The sequence below is a fragment of the Erpetoichthys calabaricus genome, chromosome 4 (assembly GCF_900747795.2).
Source record: "Erpetoichthys calabaricus chromosome 4, fErpCal1.3, whole genome shotgun sequence".
Classification (NCBI taxonomy): Eukaryota; Metazoa; Chordata; class Cladistia; order Polypteriformes; family Polypteridae; genus Erpetoichthys; species Erpetoichthys calabaricus.
Window position 1 is genome coordinate 22953795 of NC_041397.2, and position 18399 is coordinate 22972193.

General features: G+C 39.4%; 1 protein-coding gene and 1 non-coding gene across 2 annotated transcripts in view; both read right to left on the reverse strand.

Annotated features, from left to right (window-relative positions):
* nek3 (NIMA related kinase 3) overlaps nt 1-16430 on the reverse strand; it is a 55870-nt gene extending 39440 nt beyond the window's left edge. The window contains exons 1-5 of the mRNA XM_028799248.2: nt 15900-16430; nt 10533-10663; nt 7459-7552; nt 4820-4917; nt 1371-1454 (exon numbers count right to left, since the gene is read on the reverse strand). Of these exons, the coding sequence (XP_028655081.2) occupies nt 1371-1454; nt 4820-4917; nt 7459-7552; nt 10533-10649 (393 nt within the window). The 5' untranslated portion in view covers nt 10650-10663; nt 15900-16430. The remainder of the gene's footprint in view (nt 1-1370; nt 1455-4819; nt 4918-7458; nt 7553-10532; nt 10664-15899) is intronic.
* trnae-cuc (transfer RNA glutamic acid (anticodon CUC)) lies at nt 15614-15685 on the reverse strand. The gene has a single exon. It is a non-coding gene; the product is annotated as a tRNA-Glu (tRNA).
* Nucleotides 16431-18399: the final 1969 nt, after the last annotated feature.

The window sequence follows — 18399 nt, forward strand, 5'->3', positions numbered from 1 at the left end:
TTAATGAGGGAGATAACTAAAATGAAGCAGAAGATGTTTCTAGAGCAATAAGTGCTTCTTATTAAGCAATTGGGTTGGAACAAAAACCTGCAGCCACTGCGGCCCTCCAGGAATGACTTTGCCCACCCCTGATTTAAAGAGTCGGGCTGATAATGAAAGACGCTGCACCATTTGAAACCATGTTCCTTGGCAACTGGGAATACTATACCGATAATGGAAATGATAAGGCACACACATGCAAAAAAGAATACCATTGTGGCACCATAAATTAAATGATCACTATGATCAGGAACATTATACTACAAAGGTGACTGAACAGAAATGTGCCCAACATAAAGAAATTTATATTCCTCCATATAATTAGGCACAGAAAAAATTGTTTCCAAGAGAAATAAATTCTCAAAGTGAACATCTCATAACAATTTAAACCATTCTTTTTGTATAATTTGACAATTTCATTTTTTATTAATTAACTCAATAATATTAAGGCAGCTATAATAAAGTTTTTCAAAACATTAGTATCTTGAACTCTGATCGAGTATAGTAGGCACATTCAGCATTGAGATTACACCTCTTAACGTTTTGGTATTGTAGGTGCCAGGGAGGAAGGACAGGCACCATAATGGATGGACTGGGTGAACAGGCTTACAGAGATCAGTTCATTCTCCCACACAACAGCTGCCAGTGTTCCTCAAAGCTGAAGCAAATTGAGACACCCACGGGGGGCATGGGAGTTGGAGTCTGGAACCACAGCCCTGTCGGGAGTCTTTATATACCACCAGAGGGTGCTGTCAGAGGACGAGTGCCCTGGTTTCTGCACAACCCTGGAAATGCTCTGGATGACATGGGCATGAGACAGGAAGGAATTCCTGGGTCTTGTTTAAAAGTGAACCGATTGCCTGAATTAAATCGAGTCAGAGTAGGGAGGCACTGAGCAAGAGTCTTGGAGGAGGAAGGAGAGAATTGTGAATGGTGTATTTTGTTGGTGTTTTGGAAAAGAAGGTATTTTATCAAATAAAAATAATTTAGTTGAACCTGGAATTGTGTTAAATATTACTCTGTCTGCAGGTTGGTGTTCCTTTGTGGTTACAGTATATAGAAGACCATACATGTGTATCACCAATAATGAAAGGAAAAAAAAATAGACTATTAATGTTTTTGAGAGAGTTTACAATATTGAAGAGTAAAGACCATGGGAACTGACTGCTGAAAATTTAGATTTAAACAAATGTTATGTAGAAAGAAAAGGAAATTGTTCAGTTTACTCAGATTCTTTGAAAACAATAAAATCAATACAATGGGTAGCTCAGTCGGGAAAGGATTACCATGAAGAAAAGAGTAAGCAAGCCAGGGCATTGCAGTATTCATACCTTAGATTTGATATCCCTATGCAATACTTTCTGCTCATGGATATACTTTGTAGCTAGACAAATCTGAACAAACCATCTCAGTATCTGGAAAAATAAGAGAAATGAAAATGATGTATCATTATTAAAGAAAAAGACGTTAAAAAGGGAAAACACCCTAAAATAAGGATTTCTGCCAAAGGTACAACTTAAAATAAAAACTGACAGATTGCTATAATAATAATACATTTTACTTATGTAGTGCCTTTCCCAGGCTGAAAACATTTTAAATATTTTACCATCTTAATAATGGGGTGTTACTTTTTTCTTCATCAGTATACATTAACTTTCCTTCTTTGGCAACATGAAAGATTTAGCAGGGGGGAGTGATAACAATAAAAGCCCTTTCACACTAATGCTCCAAAGAGGGTGACAATCCGGTTTTTGTCATGCATTAGCAGGAAAGAGCCTGCTTAGGTGTGAAAGAGGTTTAGCCTGGGTTAGAGTCATACTATCTGCATACATGACATGAACAGCTTTGATGAGGTAATTACAAGACAAAACAGGAATCACAGATTGCTTAACACAACAATCCAACTAGACTGGATTATTCACTCAGTTTTGTATTCAATTAATATCAAAAACAATTACTGTCAGCAAATGGAACATAGCCATTTTGAAAATGTGCAAACAATAATGGATGTATTTATGGATGCACAATTACCATAAAATTCATAATTGACAATTACTGTCCTTGATATTGTAACTGCAATTATTAATCTTGATTAATAGATCTATAATGAAACACGTATTTTGTGTTGACAACTGCAAATGTTGTATACACGCAATACAGCAGAATCTCCATTTACCAGTTTTCTAGGTAGCTACTTAAACCATTGATGTAAAATTGTTAAATGCTGGATTAGTTGAAAAATTACAAATATTCAAATCAAATCAAAAAAGAGCATCACAGTGTAAATACTTTTCAAGTTTTCAACATGCTTACATGGCACTGGCACATTATCAAGCAATGACCTGTTACCTATGTATAATGGCAGTATTTCCACAGCATGCATATAATGCAGTGTAGTGTTTAGGTTTAGGATAAATGTCATAGGATACTCAACACTGGGTCTATGACAAAGCCCAGAGTCTGGTCCAATTACAGATAGCAACTGTGTTTGCTACATTTGCCACATTATCTGTAATCAAGCAAATGTGCTTCCGTCACTGAGGAAAATCTGCTGTTTGCAAGCATCTGCTTTCAATATAATGAACCATTATGGCCAGACATGCTTCCATAGTTCTACTCAACTACAGATCTGTTGCAGTTGCATAAAGCTCCACCTGTTTCATATCCACTTTATTTTCTGTCCATCATTTGGAAAAAAAAGCAAAGCTAATAAAACTCAATTGTGGGAGGGGGTGACATCTCTCTTACTCTGTTGATCATTTTTGAAAACTTGTGCACAATTTTAATCGAAGCCTCATCTTTTAATACATAAAACTCGATGACTTCTGTTGCCTGTATTTGCCGTTGATAGAATAAACGGGTAAGTAACAGTTATGCGTGTCACAGACCTAATGTAACTAGCACTTGCTGCTGCTGGCTTAGCTTTCGTTGTGGTGCTCCAACAATTTGCACAGCATGCTTTTCAATCAGCATCATTGCTACTAGAAACTAAACAATTCCATATTAAGAATAATATTAATATTAAGGTGGAGGTAGGATTACATCAGGGATTGGCTCTGAGCCCTTTCTTATTTGCAATTGTGATGGACAGGTTGACAGACAAGATTAGACAGGAGTCCCCGTGGACTGTGATGTTTGCTGATGACATTGTGATCTGTAGTGAGAGTAGGGAGCAGGCTGAGGAGACCCTGAAGAAGTGGAGATATGCTCTAGAGAGGAGAGGAATGAAGGTCAGTAGGAACAAGACAGAATACGTGTGTGTAAATGAGAGGGAGGTCAGTGGAATGGTGAGGATGCAGGCAGTAGAGTTGGCGAAGGTGGATGCGTTTAAATACTTGGGATCAACAGTACAGAGTAACGGGGATTGTGGAAGAGAGGTGAAAAAGAGAGTGCGGGTAGGGTGGAATGGGTGGAGAAGAGTGTCAGGATTAATCTGTGACAGACAGATATCAGCAACAGTGAAAGGGAAGGTCTACAGGACGGCAGTGAGACCAGCTATGTTATATGGGTTGGAGACGGTGGCACTGACCAGAAAGCAGGAGACAGAGCTGGAGGTGGCAGAGTTAAAAGTGCTAAGATTTGCACTGGGTGTGACGAGAATGGACAGGATTAGAAATGAGTACATTACAGGGTCAGCTCAAGTTGGACGGTTGGGAGACAAAGTCAGAGAGGCGAGATTGCATTGGTTTGGACATGTGCAGAGAGATGCTGGGTATATTGGGAGAAGGATGCTAAGGACAGAGCTGCCAGGCAAGAGAAAATGAGGACGGCCTAAGAGAAGGTTTATGGATGTGGTGAGAGGGGACATGCAGGTGATGGGTGTAACCGAGCAAGATGGAGAAGACAAAGATATGGAAGAAGATGATCCGCTGTGGCGACCCCTAACGGGTACAGCCAAAAGAAGAAGAAGAAGATGATGTGGTAGTTCAGCATCATTAACACTAATTTTTCTAGAGGCTCCTACAATTAAAAGAGAAGGAAATTCACACTTTTTAAAAGATATTTTTAGGGCTAAGATTGCTAAAAATGCATTTAACACAGTTGCCCGTGTAGTGATATGGTGCTAGTCCCATGGTTTCATCAATGCACTTTTCCTTGCGGTTTACAGTAGTCTGTAACAGGGAAAGCTCAGTCTCTGACAGAGCAGTAAAACTAAACTGATTGCAGCAATTGGCACTTTTTGCATTTAATATAACATGACAGTGGTAATCATTATCAAGATTAATATATAATTAGTTGTGAAGCCCTTGACATGCATTCAATCCAACGTACTCATTTACTAAGGGTGTTTTGCATGCGCAGGTCTTTTAGAGACTGCACAATGTTTTGTTTTTTTTTTTTTTTTTAAATACTAATCATTTTGTTTTCACAAACCTCAGCATGAAGGTGAACATTTCAAAATTTACATTAATAAAAAAAATCAAAGGGTTACAAAATCAATTGGTGTACAGATGTGAAAGGATAAGACACTTAAGACACCTTGGGTATTTCACCACTCATTAAGCAATCACACTGTTACTTGAATTCACAGTTGTCAAGGTGGCTTTCAACTTACCTATTCAAGACTGAGATTAGTCCACAGCCTATTTTATTATGCAGACTGGCACTATCAAAAATCAATGCAAACTACTTTTAAAAGAACCACTGCTCTGTCCTGCAGATATTATTCCAATACTTCACTGTTGCCTTTTGTTATCTGATTTTATTTTTCCAATCAAAAAAAAAAAAACAAACCAGGAAGTCAGAGTAAAAAAAAAAAAAGATTTTTCTAAGCTATTACCAGATCCTCGTGTAGTAATGATCCTTTCTGCCATTTAAGCTTCTGTAATAGATCACCACCAGCACAATACTCCATAACAATATAAAGATGGCCATCATCTGCAAAGAAAGAAAAGCAAGTATCTTTTTCATTAAGGTGCGATCCATGGTCTTTCTAACCTCCAAACTACCAAAGTATCTAATAAAAAAAAATACATGAAAAAATGTGCAAAACAATGTTTCACTTAAGGTTTTCAAAATTGTTCTATTTTAAGTAAACTGGAAGCACCTATAAAAAAACTAACATAATAAAGTCTTTGATATTTAAAGTATGTAATCAAAAATATTTGTCTGCCTGAAAACTCCAAAGCCAATGAAGCTGCAAAAAAGTAATGTCTGCACTAGTCACTCTGCTAACAAAGAGTTCAACATTCAAGAGACTATATGACAAGGTGAAGTTGTAAATCTATAAATAATACATCATCTGAAAAAAATGCAAATAATGGATTCATATTTACGAGAAAACAAGACTGAGGGTTTTGTTGGATTTTTTCATTTTTGTTACCATCTGATTGATTAATGCATTTATTCAATCAGTCTTTAACAAAACTGAACAGGTTACTCTATTTTGTTGTTTTGAACTGAATTCTTTTGTGGTCTGAAAATTATTTTTAACAGTATGCTTTATGAAAGGCTTGATAAAACAAATGTGATCCCCACAGTTAGTATACTGTATGTTCAAATGTGTAAATGTAATGCTGAATTCACAGGTAACAATCTACTTTATAATACAAACATGGACATGACTGTGGGAAGTTAGCATGTAAGTTGGCCTTTTCATAAGGGCTACACAGACATCCATCCATCCATTATCCAACCCGCTATATCCTAACTACAGGGTCACGGGGGTCTGCTGCAGCCAATCCCAGCTACACAGTCAGAAAAGGAAAAAAAAAAAAAATCAGAAGAAAGAACATGTACAAAGACTAATGTAAGCTAAAACCGAAAAGACCCACACATATATTATATATATACTGTATATAGCAAAGGAGAGAATTAAAACAGAACTGAATGCTATTATGACCAATGATGTACATCCTCTCTATGACATTTGTTTCAGCCAACGAATTATTCAGCAGAAGTGTGTCAAGAAACACCACTAGGGAGTCCTTTATACCAACCATAATATGGCTGCATTAAGAACTTTTCTTTCTTTATAGTAATTCTGGTGTGTGCTCAAACCAAAGTGTGTGTATATTTATTACTTATTTATCCACCTATTTATTTATTTATTTATTTAAAATGTTTCTGTAAAAGCCAAATTTCCCCCTAGGGACAAATGAAGTTCTATCTATACTAAAAAATGAAAATATAAATGGTACATCTTAATGACCAACAAAAAAATGCAAAACTTTGTAAATGAGATTACATTATTTTACAATTCTCCAGCCAATCAAATCCAAAAAGTAACCTTACAGACTGAGGTAATTATGGTCTTCCATAGCACAGCTAGTTGGCATTGCTGCTATCTGTGTTGTGGAAACATCATTTTGTATTACTGTTATTTCATATTGGACAAATGCCTTTTCTCCAAGAAGACTTGCACAATACAAATTTTACAACTGGAACACAGGCAATTTATTGACTTGCTTAAGGTCATATAGTGAGGCAAATATGGGAATTGAACTGGCAACCTTGTGGTTTTAAGTCCATTGGCCACTACATACTCATTGAAAATCCAGCTGAGGTCAGCCCATAAGGTACATGAATCTCTTATCTTCTCCCAACCCCCTTACCCCTTTTTTCAGTTCTCTCTCTCTCTCTATCAAAAGCCAGTTGTCACATGAAACATGTCACTGGCTAAAGCAGCTTATGTTGTCTCTACGTTCAGTCTAATTTCATGACCTACCTTCCTCTACAATTTTACACTACACTTGAAGTACTAGGGTGTTGTGCCATGTCAGCCATAATGGATGCAATCAGAAGTCAAGCAAAATCACACTTTATTGGATAACTGAACAGATTACAATATGCAAGCTATTCAGGCAGCTAAGCCCCTTCTTCAGGCAGGCTGCCTTGAAAGCTTAAAAATCGTAATCTGTTCAGTTAGCCAATAAAAGGTGTAATTTTGCTTCACTTCTCATTATGGTATACATGAATAACAATTTGTAAAAATATCAGTGACCATGTACTTGGAAAAAAAAAAACAACACCAAAATGTATCAATGTTAACTGCTGTTGACACACTACATGAGTTCTCTGTGTTGAGGATTAACAGGTCTATCATTTTAATGAAAAAATGGATGACTGCTGCTTGGTGTGCAAGTATATGGGTGGTCAGTGGTCAGTGACATGACGGTGTTTATCTTGCTAACCTTTTTCTTTTTGCTGGTATTCTGTCCTCTTTAGTGGTTACTCAAAATCTGCACATATTTATATTTTAACACCACTGCAAATATCTTTCTCACAAGGTCAGGGAGTTTGTATTATTTATGTTCCTTTCAACAATAGCAGTATTTGTTAATTTACTCAACACGATTAAAATCTGATCACAAAAATGTTAAGTCCACACAATACTCAAGATAGCTAGTGCTCTAGCCTAGTGCTCTAATTTTAAAAGCATTCCACTCAAAACAAATGCTAGAAAAAGGGCGGCCTTACCTTCAAAGGAATCTCTAAATGCAACAATATTCTGATGCTTCATCCTTGCCAACAGTATTGCCTCCTTCCTCAAAATGTGCATTTTGTCATCTGCCTAAATCCAATTTTTATAAATAAAACAATAAAACATAATCAAACACAGAAGCTGAAAATAAATGATGATACCTTCATAAACACACAGAGCTTGCACAGAAAACGTTCCGTCTACAAGCAATTAAAATTTGATGCTTCTTGTAACACATTCAATTTTTATACTAACACATCAAACACCAATATGCCAGAAGTGTCCTGTGTTGCAGCTGAACTGGACCTCTACCCCATTCTTTACCCTTCTGCTTTTTTGTGGTTGCTTTTCTCTCATTCTTCCTTTATATCTTAATTATTTCCCCACCTCTTCCTAAATGTTGATCTTAAGTGGGTGAGACCTTAAAATCTCTACTTGCATGCATGAATATAAACTTGAGCACTCACTGAATCGTAACAAAAAAAAATATTCAATCTCCCCATCACAAATAAAGAATACCAGTTTTAGGAAGCATGAGGTTTTATTAAGAGTCTGCCATAGGACTTTTGTCTCTCTATTATAAAAACAAAAAAATCTTGGAAGGAAGACTAGGAAGACGAGACGTGATCTTCTCAGAAGACGATTTGACGTCCCACGAGAGACACTTTAATGTCACGTGAGACAAGGCAGTGAGACAACATTTAAAACAAGTTCACGGACATCTAACCAAGCAGTTGTTGGAATGCTTTTGGCAGACACGATTCATGTGCTCCCAGCTCTTAAAACAACGACAAGCGACAAGCAGAATACCCAGCTCGCCAGCAGCAGGAAGCCAGCAGATGATCCGACCGCTTCTCCTTAGCATGCGATTCCCCCACATCCCCCCCTTCACAAAGCGAGTGGAAGAGACGCGAAGTGGCAAATGTACAGCTGCTGTACAGGCTTTTACATGATCAACGCGCAGTGTGACAAGCAGAATACGCAGCTCGCCAGCAGCAACAAGCCAGCAGATGATCCAACTGTTTCTCCTTAGCGTGCATTCACAACACGAGCAGCGTTATACGTCCTGCGAGAAAGAGATTTAACCACGCCCAGGGCCGGAAATAAAGGACAACTACAGTATTATTTTTACAAAAGTTTTAAAGTAAAAGTGAAAATAATGCATATGTAACAATTCCCATGAAAATAACAATCTCTTTAAATTGTATATCCGGTAAACCAAACCCGGGGGTGGGCGAGCAAAGCGAGCAGGGGCAGAGCCCCCTAGTGTGTGAAAAAAAAAAAAAAAAAAAAAAAAAAATGTAAGTTTGCCTTAAAACCCAAAATTTTATCTGTACTTGCCACTGTACACACTAATCATGATAGGTCAACACAATGAAGATTAGACTTTTTATACAACCTGAGGCCAAACTGCCTATGTCATCTGTGGCAATAAAGTTTGATCTGGCTATGTTCAGAAGTGGGCAAAATATCAGATTTACTAGTATTTAAACAAAAACACAGTATTTAAAACAAGGCAAATCTGTGAGATCAGAAAATGTGATTCTGCTAAAATCCCTCTTTATTTGGCTTTTTCGTAGCTACATTTTAGTTGAACTCTTAATAGACTATATAGGCACTGAATTACAATACTGCTCAGCGATTTGCAGTCTTTACTAATCTCTACTTTCTTTTCAGGTTCTTCTGCTGCCACCACCACCATCTAATCAAGGCACCGTTCAGCCTCCTGTAATGCTGGAATGAATGCAGGTGCCCCAGTTGTCCATGAGACCCAATGCATTGAATCCTCTCAGACAAAGCCTAGAAACAATGAGGAATGACTTAAGTACATTTATGTTAAGTAGAATGCCCAATGGGGGCTTGGTGGTTTTTTGGCCTGGGAACCACAACAGGTTTTGTTTTGGTTTTTCTCTGGCCTAACTGGAATTCTTTTTTAAAATTGTTTTATGTTTTATAAAGTCATGCAGATTTGTTATTTTTTCTTCGCTACTTATTCATTAATATTCTTACCTAATCTTATTTGTTATTTCTTTGCTTGTAATTTTCTCTTTGACATCCTATAAAGCACTTTGAGCTATATTCTTTGTATGAAAATGTGCTATATAAATAAATGTTGTTACTGTTTTTGGTATATTGGTGTCTTAAAAGTAATGTCTTTATGTTTGGACTTGTATGTGAGCAGTGTGTAATAAAATTATTGTTCAGAATATTCCAACCATACTGACAAGTAGATACCGGCTTTGGCCCTACTCAACTCTTCATTGGATGAAGTGGGTTTGATAATGCATACAAGATATAAAGCCGATGGTTTCAGACAGAGTGAGAGGACAGGAAAAAGCCAACAGTGTGAATGAGGGAGAAAAGAGCTACTCTTTTATTGGCTCAAGCTGGAGTGATGAAAGTGTGCTATCAAATTTATTTGATTAACACATCACTAACTAGAATATGACATATAAGAGGAGTGACTGTGTGCATAGTTATTACATTTGATGGTAACACTTTAGTTTAGGTACTGCAAAAATGCACCTGTTACTCATTTACTCTTATGTAACAAGATCTTAAAGGCTTCTTTTGGTTTTCGTAACACTTACATAACATCAGTATATGGGTTACTGTATATATCTCTGAGCAGTGAAGCATATTGACATGATGGTAAAATAATTTGTTAATATGAAGGATTCACAGGTCTTATACTAAATATGCATTATCATGAGAAATGTGTCTCAGTTAAGCCACATCAGATCACTCCAAAGTAACATTTTGTTAGTATGTCACATTGCAGAGTGGAATAAACACTTTACCGATGCTTTGTAAATGTTATGACTACCCTAAGTGTTTAAGGTCTTTTTAAATAACAGTAATTGAGTAACAGATGCACTTTTGCAGTACCTAAAGTGTTACCCATCTGGTTGTTAAAAAATGTTTCACTTTGAAAAGTATATAAAAATATGTACAAGATTGTTTTATTTAATATTTGTGTCCTAACCTTACAGGGTTTCCAAAAACAGAAATAACTAGACATATATCTATATAAAAAAAAAAAAGTAATTTCAGGAAGCAAAAAGCTTACCTTTGGAAGCCTTATTTCTTTCATTACATATGTGCCACTTTCATTTCTGCACTGCACCAGCAGAGCTCTTCCAAAAGACCCTTCTCCTATAACATTCAAGATGGTGTAAGTATCCATTTTTATTCAATGGCCTTCAAAACAAAAGGAAAAATATGTTGTGTTTATTTCACTAAGCTGGTTCACATCACCTAAACATACATGTTTAATGTGAAATATTCAGGAATATATAACACTGCGAAGAAAAGACAAAAAAAAAAAACAATGAAGAAAAAGAAGTGCCATGCAGCCTGAGAAATCTGTCATCCATCCACTTTTGAACCAGTCACTACAGCTAACAGTACAAGGGGTCAGTGTGTGCCAGAAGGCAGGGTCAAACGCTGATTGGGCCATCAGTCTATCACAGGGCACACAAGTTAAACTTCAAGCACAAGTTCAAGTATACTGTCATGTGCATGGTGTAATGACACTGTTATCTGCATGTCTACCTACATTCGTGACAGTACAACAATATCAACTAAAAACATACAAAAAATTATAAATATACTGCTCAAAAAAATTAAAGGAACACTTTTTAATCAGAGTATATCATCAAGTCAATGAAAATTGTGGGCTATTGATCTGGTTGGCAAAGTAGCAGGTAGGGTTGTTAATCAGTTTCAGCTGCTTTGGTGTTAATGAAATTAACAACAGTTGCACTAGAGGGGCAACAGTGAAATGACCCCCAAAACAGGAATGGTTTAACAGGTGGAGCCCACTGACACTTTTCCCTGCTTGTCTGTTTTTTCACTTGTTTTGCATTTGGCTACAGTCAGTGTCACTACTGGTAGCATGAGGAGATACCTGGACCCTACAGAGGTAGCACAGGTAGTCCATCTTCTCCAGGATGGCACATCAATATGTGCCATTGCCAGAAGGTTTGCTGTGTCTCCCAGCAGAGTCCCAAGGGCATGGTGGAGATTCCAGGAGACAGGCAGTTACTCTAGGGGAGCTGGACAGGGCCAAAGAAGGTCCTTAGACCATCAGCAGGACCCACCGGTATCTGCTCCTTTGGGCAAGGAGGAACAGGATGAGCACTTCCAGAGCCCTACAAAATGACCTCCAGTAGGCCACTGGTGTGAATGTCTCTGACCAAACAATCAGAAACAGACTTAATGAGGGTGGCCTGAAAGGCCCGATGTCCTCTAGTGGACCCTGTGCTCACTGCCCGGCACCATGGAGCTCGACTGGCATTTGTCATAGAATACCAGAATTGGCAGGTCCACCACTGGGCGCCCTGTGCTTTTCACAGATGAGAGCAGGTTCACCCTGAGCACACATGACAGACGTGAAAGGGTCTGGAGAAGACGTGGAGAATGTTATGCTGCCTGTAACATTGTTCAGCATGACTGGTTTGGTGGTGGCTCAGTGATGGTCTGGAGAGGCATATCCATGGAGGGACGCACAGACCTCTACAGGTTAGACAATGGCACCTTGACTGCCATTAGGTATTGGGATGAAATCCTTCAACCCATGGTCAGACCCTGTGCTGGTGCAGTGGGTGCTGGGTTCCTCCTGGTGCATGACAATGCCTGGCCTCTTGTGGCGAGAGTATGCAGGCAGTTTCTGAAGGATGAAGATCTGATACCATTGACTGGCCCCCATGCTCACTCATCTGACCTAAATCCAATAGAACACCTCTGGGAAATTATGTTTCGGTCCATCTGACACCGCCGGGTTACACCTCAGACTGTCCAGGAGCTCGGTGATGCCCTGGTTTGCAAGGTCAGGTGTGCATACAAGCACGTGGGGGCCAAACAAACTACTGAGTACGATTTTGAGTTTCAGGATGTCTTTGAATTCATCCCCTCTGTAGGTTAATCATTTTCATTTCCATCAAAGGATGTGGCATCCTTTCATTCCTAACGCATTACCAGTCCATACCAGTAGAGATATCCAGCAGGATTTTTTCCCATTGAGATCTGATGTGTTTTCAAAGTGTTCCTTTAATTTTCTTGAGCAGTTTATAATGAACCATATATACAGTGTATCCGTAAAGTATTCACAGCGCATCACTTTTTCCACATTTTGTTATGTTACAGCCTTATTCCAAAATGGATTAATTTTTTTCCTCAGAATTCTACACACAACATCCCATAATGACGACGTGAAAAAAAAGTTTACTTGAGGTTTTTGCAAATTTATTAAAAATAAAAAAAACAAGAAACCCCATGTACATAAGTATTCACAGCCTTTGCTCAATACTTTGTTGATGCACCTTTGGCAGCAATTACAGCTTCAAGTCTTTTTGAATATGATGCCACAAGCTTGGCACACCTATCCTTGGCCAGTTTCACCCATTCCTCTTTGCAGCACCTCTCAAGCTCCATCGGGTTGGATGGGAAGCGTCGGTGCACAGCCATTTTAAGATCTCTCCAGAGATGTTCAATGGGATTCAAGTCTGGGCTCTGGCTGGGCCACTCAAGGACATTCACAGAGTTGTCCTGAAGCCACTCCTTTGACATCTTGGCTGTGTGCTTAGGGTTGTTGTCCTGCTGAAAGATGAACCGTCGCCCCAGTCTGAGGTCAAGAGCGCTCTGGAGCAGGTTTTCATCCAGGATGTCTCTGTGCATTGCTGCAGTCATCTTTCTCTTTATCCTGACTAGTCTCCCAGCTCCTGCCGCTGAAAAACATCCCCACAGCATGATGCTGCCACCACCATGCTTCACTGTAGGGATGGTATTGGCCTGTTGATGAGCGGTGCCTGGTTTCCTCCTCATGGTCTGAGAGTCCTTCAGGTGCCTTTCGGCAAACTCCAGGCGGGCTGCCATGTGCCTTTTACTAAGGAGTAGCTTCCGTCTGGCCACTCTACCATACAGGCCTGACTGGTGGATTGCTGCAGAGATGGTTGTCCTTCTGGAAGGTTCTCCTCTCTCCACAGAGGACCTCTGGAGCTCTGACAGTGTGACCAACGGGTTCTTGGTCACCTCCCTGACTAAGGCCCTTCTCCCCCGATCGCTCAGTTTAGATGGCCAGCCAGCTCTAGGAAGAGTCCTGGTGGTTTCGAACTTCTTCCACTTACGGATGATGGAGGCCACTGTGCTCATTGGGACCTTCAAAGCAGCAGAAATTTTTCTGTAACCTTCCCCAGATTTGTGCCTCGAGACAATCCTGTCTCAGAGGTCTACAGACAATTCCTTTGACTTCATGCTTGGTTTGTGCTCTGACATGAACTGTTAATTGTGGGACCTTATATAGACAGGTGTGTGCCTTTCCAAATCATGTCCAATCAAGTGAATTTACCACAGGTGGACTCCAATTAAGCTGCAGAAACATCTCAAGGATGATCAGGGGAAACAGGATGCACCTGAGCTCAATTTTGAGCTTCACGGCAAAGGCTGTGAACACTTATGTACATGTGCTTTCTCAATTTTTTTATTTTTAATAAATTTGCAAAAATCTCAAGTAAACTTTTTTCACGTTGTCATTATGGGGTGTTGTGGGTAGAATTCTGAGGAAAAAAATGAATTTAATCCATTTTGGAATAAGGCTGTAACATAAACAAATGTGGAAAAAGATAGATAGATACTTTATTAATCCCAATGAGAAATTCACACAAAAGTGATGCGCTGTGAATACTTTCCGGATGCACTGTATATTAATATATACTTTACTGTGTATATTGTATATATATATAATTATATACAAAAACATGTATGGTATTTTTATTATGATTGGCAGTTGAGTAGCTTACGTCTTATAGAAAAAAACCTCATACTCAACTCTACTGGCACAACTTCAGGCAGTCCTAAGTGGCAGAGGTTTTTGTTAACACTGTTCCCTCTACTAAGCTCTACCAGATACACAACGCATTCATAGCTGAGAATTCCAGCCTTTTCAAACATTCATGCCCAGTTGAAAACCAGTTGGTATCACCATCTTTGAGATCTAACCATTCACTCTTTCAAACAAGTCCACCCTCTGCTGATTTTTTGCTCCGACTTCTTTCACCTTATTACTCCTATATAGCCAGTTCACTTGAGACCTCCTGGTGGACCTGCTACTTTAAAAACACAACTCGGCTGGACATTACTCAATAAAACGCAGCTGGGGTGCCAGTAATATCAACTGAACTGGATTAACTATAATGTTTAATGGGCCATGTAAAGGGTTAAAACACATTGGGCAACCTTAATTTTCAAAAAGGACAGATTCCTTTGTTAAACTTCAGAGGTGTTTCTCCCTGCCCAATATGTATAAATGAGTAAAAATGACTGGCAAAGTTGGCACACTGCCATATCTTATGAATGGGACTGACTCAGATGTTTAACAGGCATTGTAATGGGGGGTCAAACGCATTGTGGTCCACTTTAATTTTCCCAGTTTTGAAACAAAACAGATTCCTTTGTTAAATTGCAGCTGGATTTTGCCTGGTCCAATACAAGTACCCATTACTCTTACAATCAAGGTTGGCCAACACGCTGCCACCCTTTTGTACCCATACAGGTCCAAAATGTGATCATTTTTAACGACACTAACTTATAAGTTGTTGAATATTCTGTCATATTGTTAACTCGGTTGCATAAAATGTGTGAATATGTTGGGGACAAGCGAATAAATAAGGCAGGTGAGTAAGCAGCTAACTTCGGCCTCGTGATGGTCACAGATCGTGAACGCTCCTGGGTTTTGGTCAAAAAAACTCCCCTGATTTAATTTATTTTTATCCAAAACATTAAAACGCCCCCGTGTTAAGAAGAAACTGTAGGCCTATGCATTATGTCTGTGTGGCAGGCGCTTGACTCCTTTCAGTAAATTCCAGATTAAAGTAAACTACCGCAATTTCTCCTGACGTGGCAGCAGTCGATGCCCTCAGACTGATAAAATAACGAACGGTATCCCGGCACAGATGTGCGACAGGCAGCGTGCCACAGTTTATGGGGGGGAAAAAAGTAACGAACTATCAAACGAGTAAAATGTAACAATTTTTGTAACAACTGGAACACGTGCTAAGTCAGTGACCCAGAAAGTGAAAGACGAAACTGACATTTAAACGTTTTTACTTAAATATTTTTTCAAGCTTATTCCAAGTGTCCATCAAAACAGCATTCCCTGACCGGGAATCGAACCCGGGCCGCGGCGGTGAGAGCGCCGAATCCTAACCACTAGACCACCAGGGAAGATGCTAAAACACACCTGCAGGTTGTTGATCTACCTTTGAAATCACTTATTTTGTATGAAAACTTCCATGACACAACCGAAAATAGAAAAGGTGGGTGGGGGCACTTCCTGTACGGTAAAAACGCTCGGACGTCGTTAACAGGTCTTTATAAGCTTTCTGAAAACTAGCAATAAATAATTATTTACAAGACTTTTCTTAACGCTTTCACACACCTGGTCAGAAATGTCGCATTTTCACTGGAAGTCAGCTGAAAGAATTATCCATATCCAGCCGATGAGGAAAAACAAACAAACGATATCTGTTAAACGATTCCTTCTCCCCTCGGCGAGCGAGCCTGTTTGTCCAGCTGGGCGCCGTCTTTGTTTGCGCTCAGAGTCTGTGGCGCGTTGGGGGCGTGGCCCGTACGTCAGTGGGTGGTACGAAAAGCGTGTTGTTTCTGTGGATTACAGCGAAATTAAATAGACGCGCGCAAAGGGAAAATGTGAAATGCAACCACACATGTTTGATCGTCGCATTGAAATTGAAATGAGAAGACAATGTGAAAGGCATGACTGTTTGGAAAGAAGGATAACATTAACTTAATTTCTACTAAACTGTGATGCGCAAACGACTGCGAGAGAATCCCGAATAGCATGAGCGCGCTGCCTTCCCAGCATCCACAATTACAAACATCGTAGCATTGGCACGCTGTTTTAGCGTCATTGTCAGGATTTAACCCCGCTGTTCTCTAAGACAGACGCGATGACAGCACATTGAGCGGAGTTGATAGGGATTCCCTAACACGTACACCTTCTTCTGGCTCCTGCCAAATAATCCCCAGGCCAGTCGTGATACATAGCTCCTCCGACATGGTGGAGCAGGTGTCTAGTCCACGGACACCCATTATGAAGATATGCTTGAAGAAACAACAAGCAGGCGGCGTTAGTTCGTTCATGTTTACAAACAGACAGGTCGACATTTTGCACAGAGCATGCGTTAAAACCGAAAGAGAAACGGCGCGCAAAGATGCACGAGGAAATTAATGACAATCACGCCTTAGTGCGCCTGCGCTAAATCAGAAGGGGCACGGATCATCATAATCACCTCTGGCCCCCCAGCTCCTGCCGCCAACCAAAACCAACCGACGGACATGTTAATTAAAAGTGCGTTATTCGACGAATTGCTGATGTATGTTTGTATTTATAACACAATCGAAAAAATCCATTATAGCTGCTGATTAGATAACACATACGAAATAATGCTTTGTGAATTTACCCTTGGGATTAATAAAGTATCTATCTATCTATCTATCTATCTATCTATCTATCTATCTATCTATCTATCTATCTATCTATCTATCTAATACGGTATATTGTAATGGCACTGACAAGTTGCAGCATCCAGGGATGAGTCTCAAACCCCTGCAAAAATTGTCAAGCCTCTAAAGTCTCATGCAGTCCTTTTAAGAATAGCAAGCCACCTCAAAGAGCCATGTAAAGAGCAGAGAATCCATCCATTGTGCCGGTCAAAGCTGTATACTACAGCTACTGTGCTACTTGTGCTTCTGTGTGTATCAGAATGCTCTGCAATGACCTGGCATCCCATCTAGTGTTGCCAAGGTAAACCCAACCTCATTCAATTAAGCAGGTGTACAACAATTTGGATAGATGAATACATTTTATTTATGTATCTGATATATCTAATACTACTTACAGATCTAAAGTGAATAAAAAATTAATTTCTATGCTACAGACAAGAAAACCGTGCTAAGTAACTTGGTCATAATCAAATAATGAGCCGATTGTAGGGGCTAAACCAACAGCTTTGTGATTTACAGCCCGATACTTCAGCCATTACGCCACACTGCCACACTGTATTGGATTCTGATTTAAGGCTGAATGCACATAAATGGTGAAAAAAATACGTTCCTCTGCTTTATATGTGTTACTTTTACATGGACCATTTATGTATATTTTGAGCTGTACTGTGTTGGATCAATCCACCTTTTGTTACAAAATATGCATCAAATAAGGTTTTGATTTACAAGTCTCTCTAAAATGTCATAAAAGTCTGAAAATGCTCAGCCTGGTACTGCCCACGGCTTGGTAAACATCAGACAGGGTTCTGAGTCTTCTCCAGATAAGAACATTCTGAGAGACAATGTACTAACATGTTTTCCATTGTACAGTCCTATACTGTCTGCATTTCCAAAATACCCACACATGTGAAGGTTCCATTATTTAATTTTATTTTTTTTTCACCTTGTAAAGCACTTTGAGCTATATCATTTGTATGAAAACGTGCTATATAAATAAATGCTGGAGCCAATCCCAGCGCGCAAGGCAGGAAACAAACCCTGGGCAGGGCACCAGCCTACTGCAGGGCCCACACTCACCAAGCACAATTTAGGATCACCAATGCACCTAACCTGCATGTCTTTGGACTGTGAGAGGAAACCCACGCAGACATGGTGAGAACATGCAAACTCCACACAGGGAGGACCCAGGAAGCGAACCCGGGTCTCCTAACTGCGAGGCAGCAGCACTACCACTGTGCCACCGTGCCGTCCATCTGCCATGTATCAGGTTGTCTGATTATGGTTTGCCAATATTCAAATGTAATTTGCTTCCTTATTATTATTATTTCTCTCTATTATATAAAAAAATCATTCAACGAGACAAGACTTTTTGGAAAAGATTTTTTCAAGTCCCACGAGACAAGACTTTTGCCTTG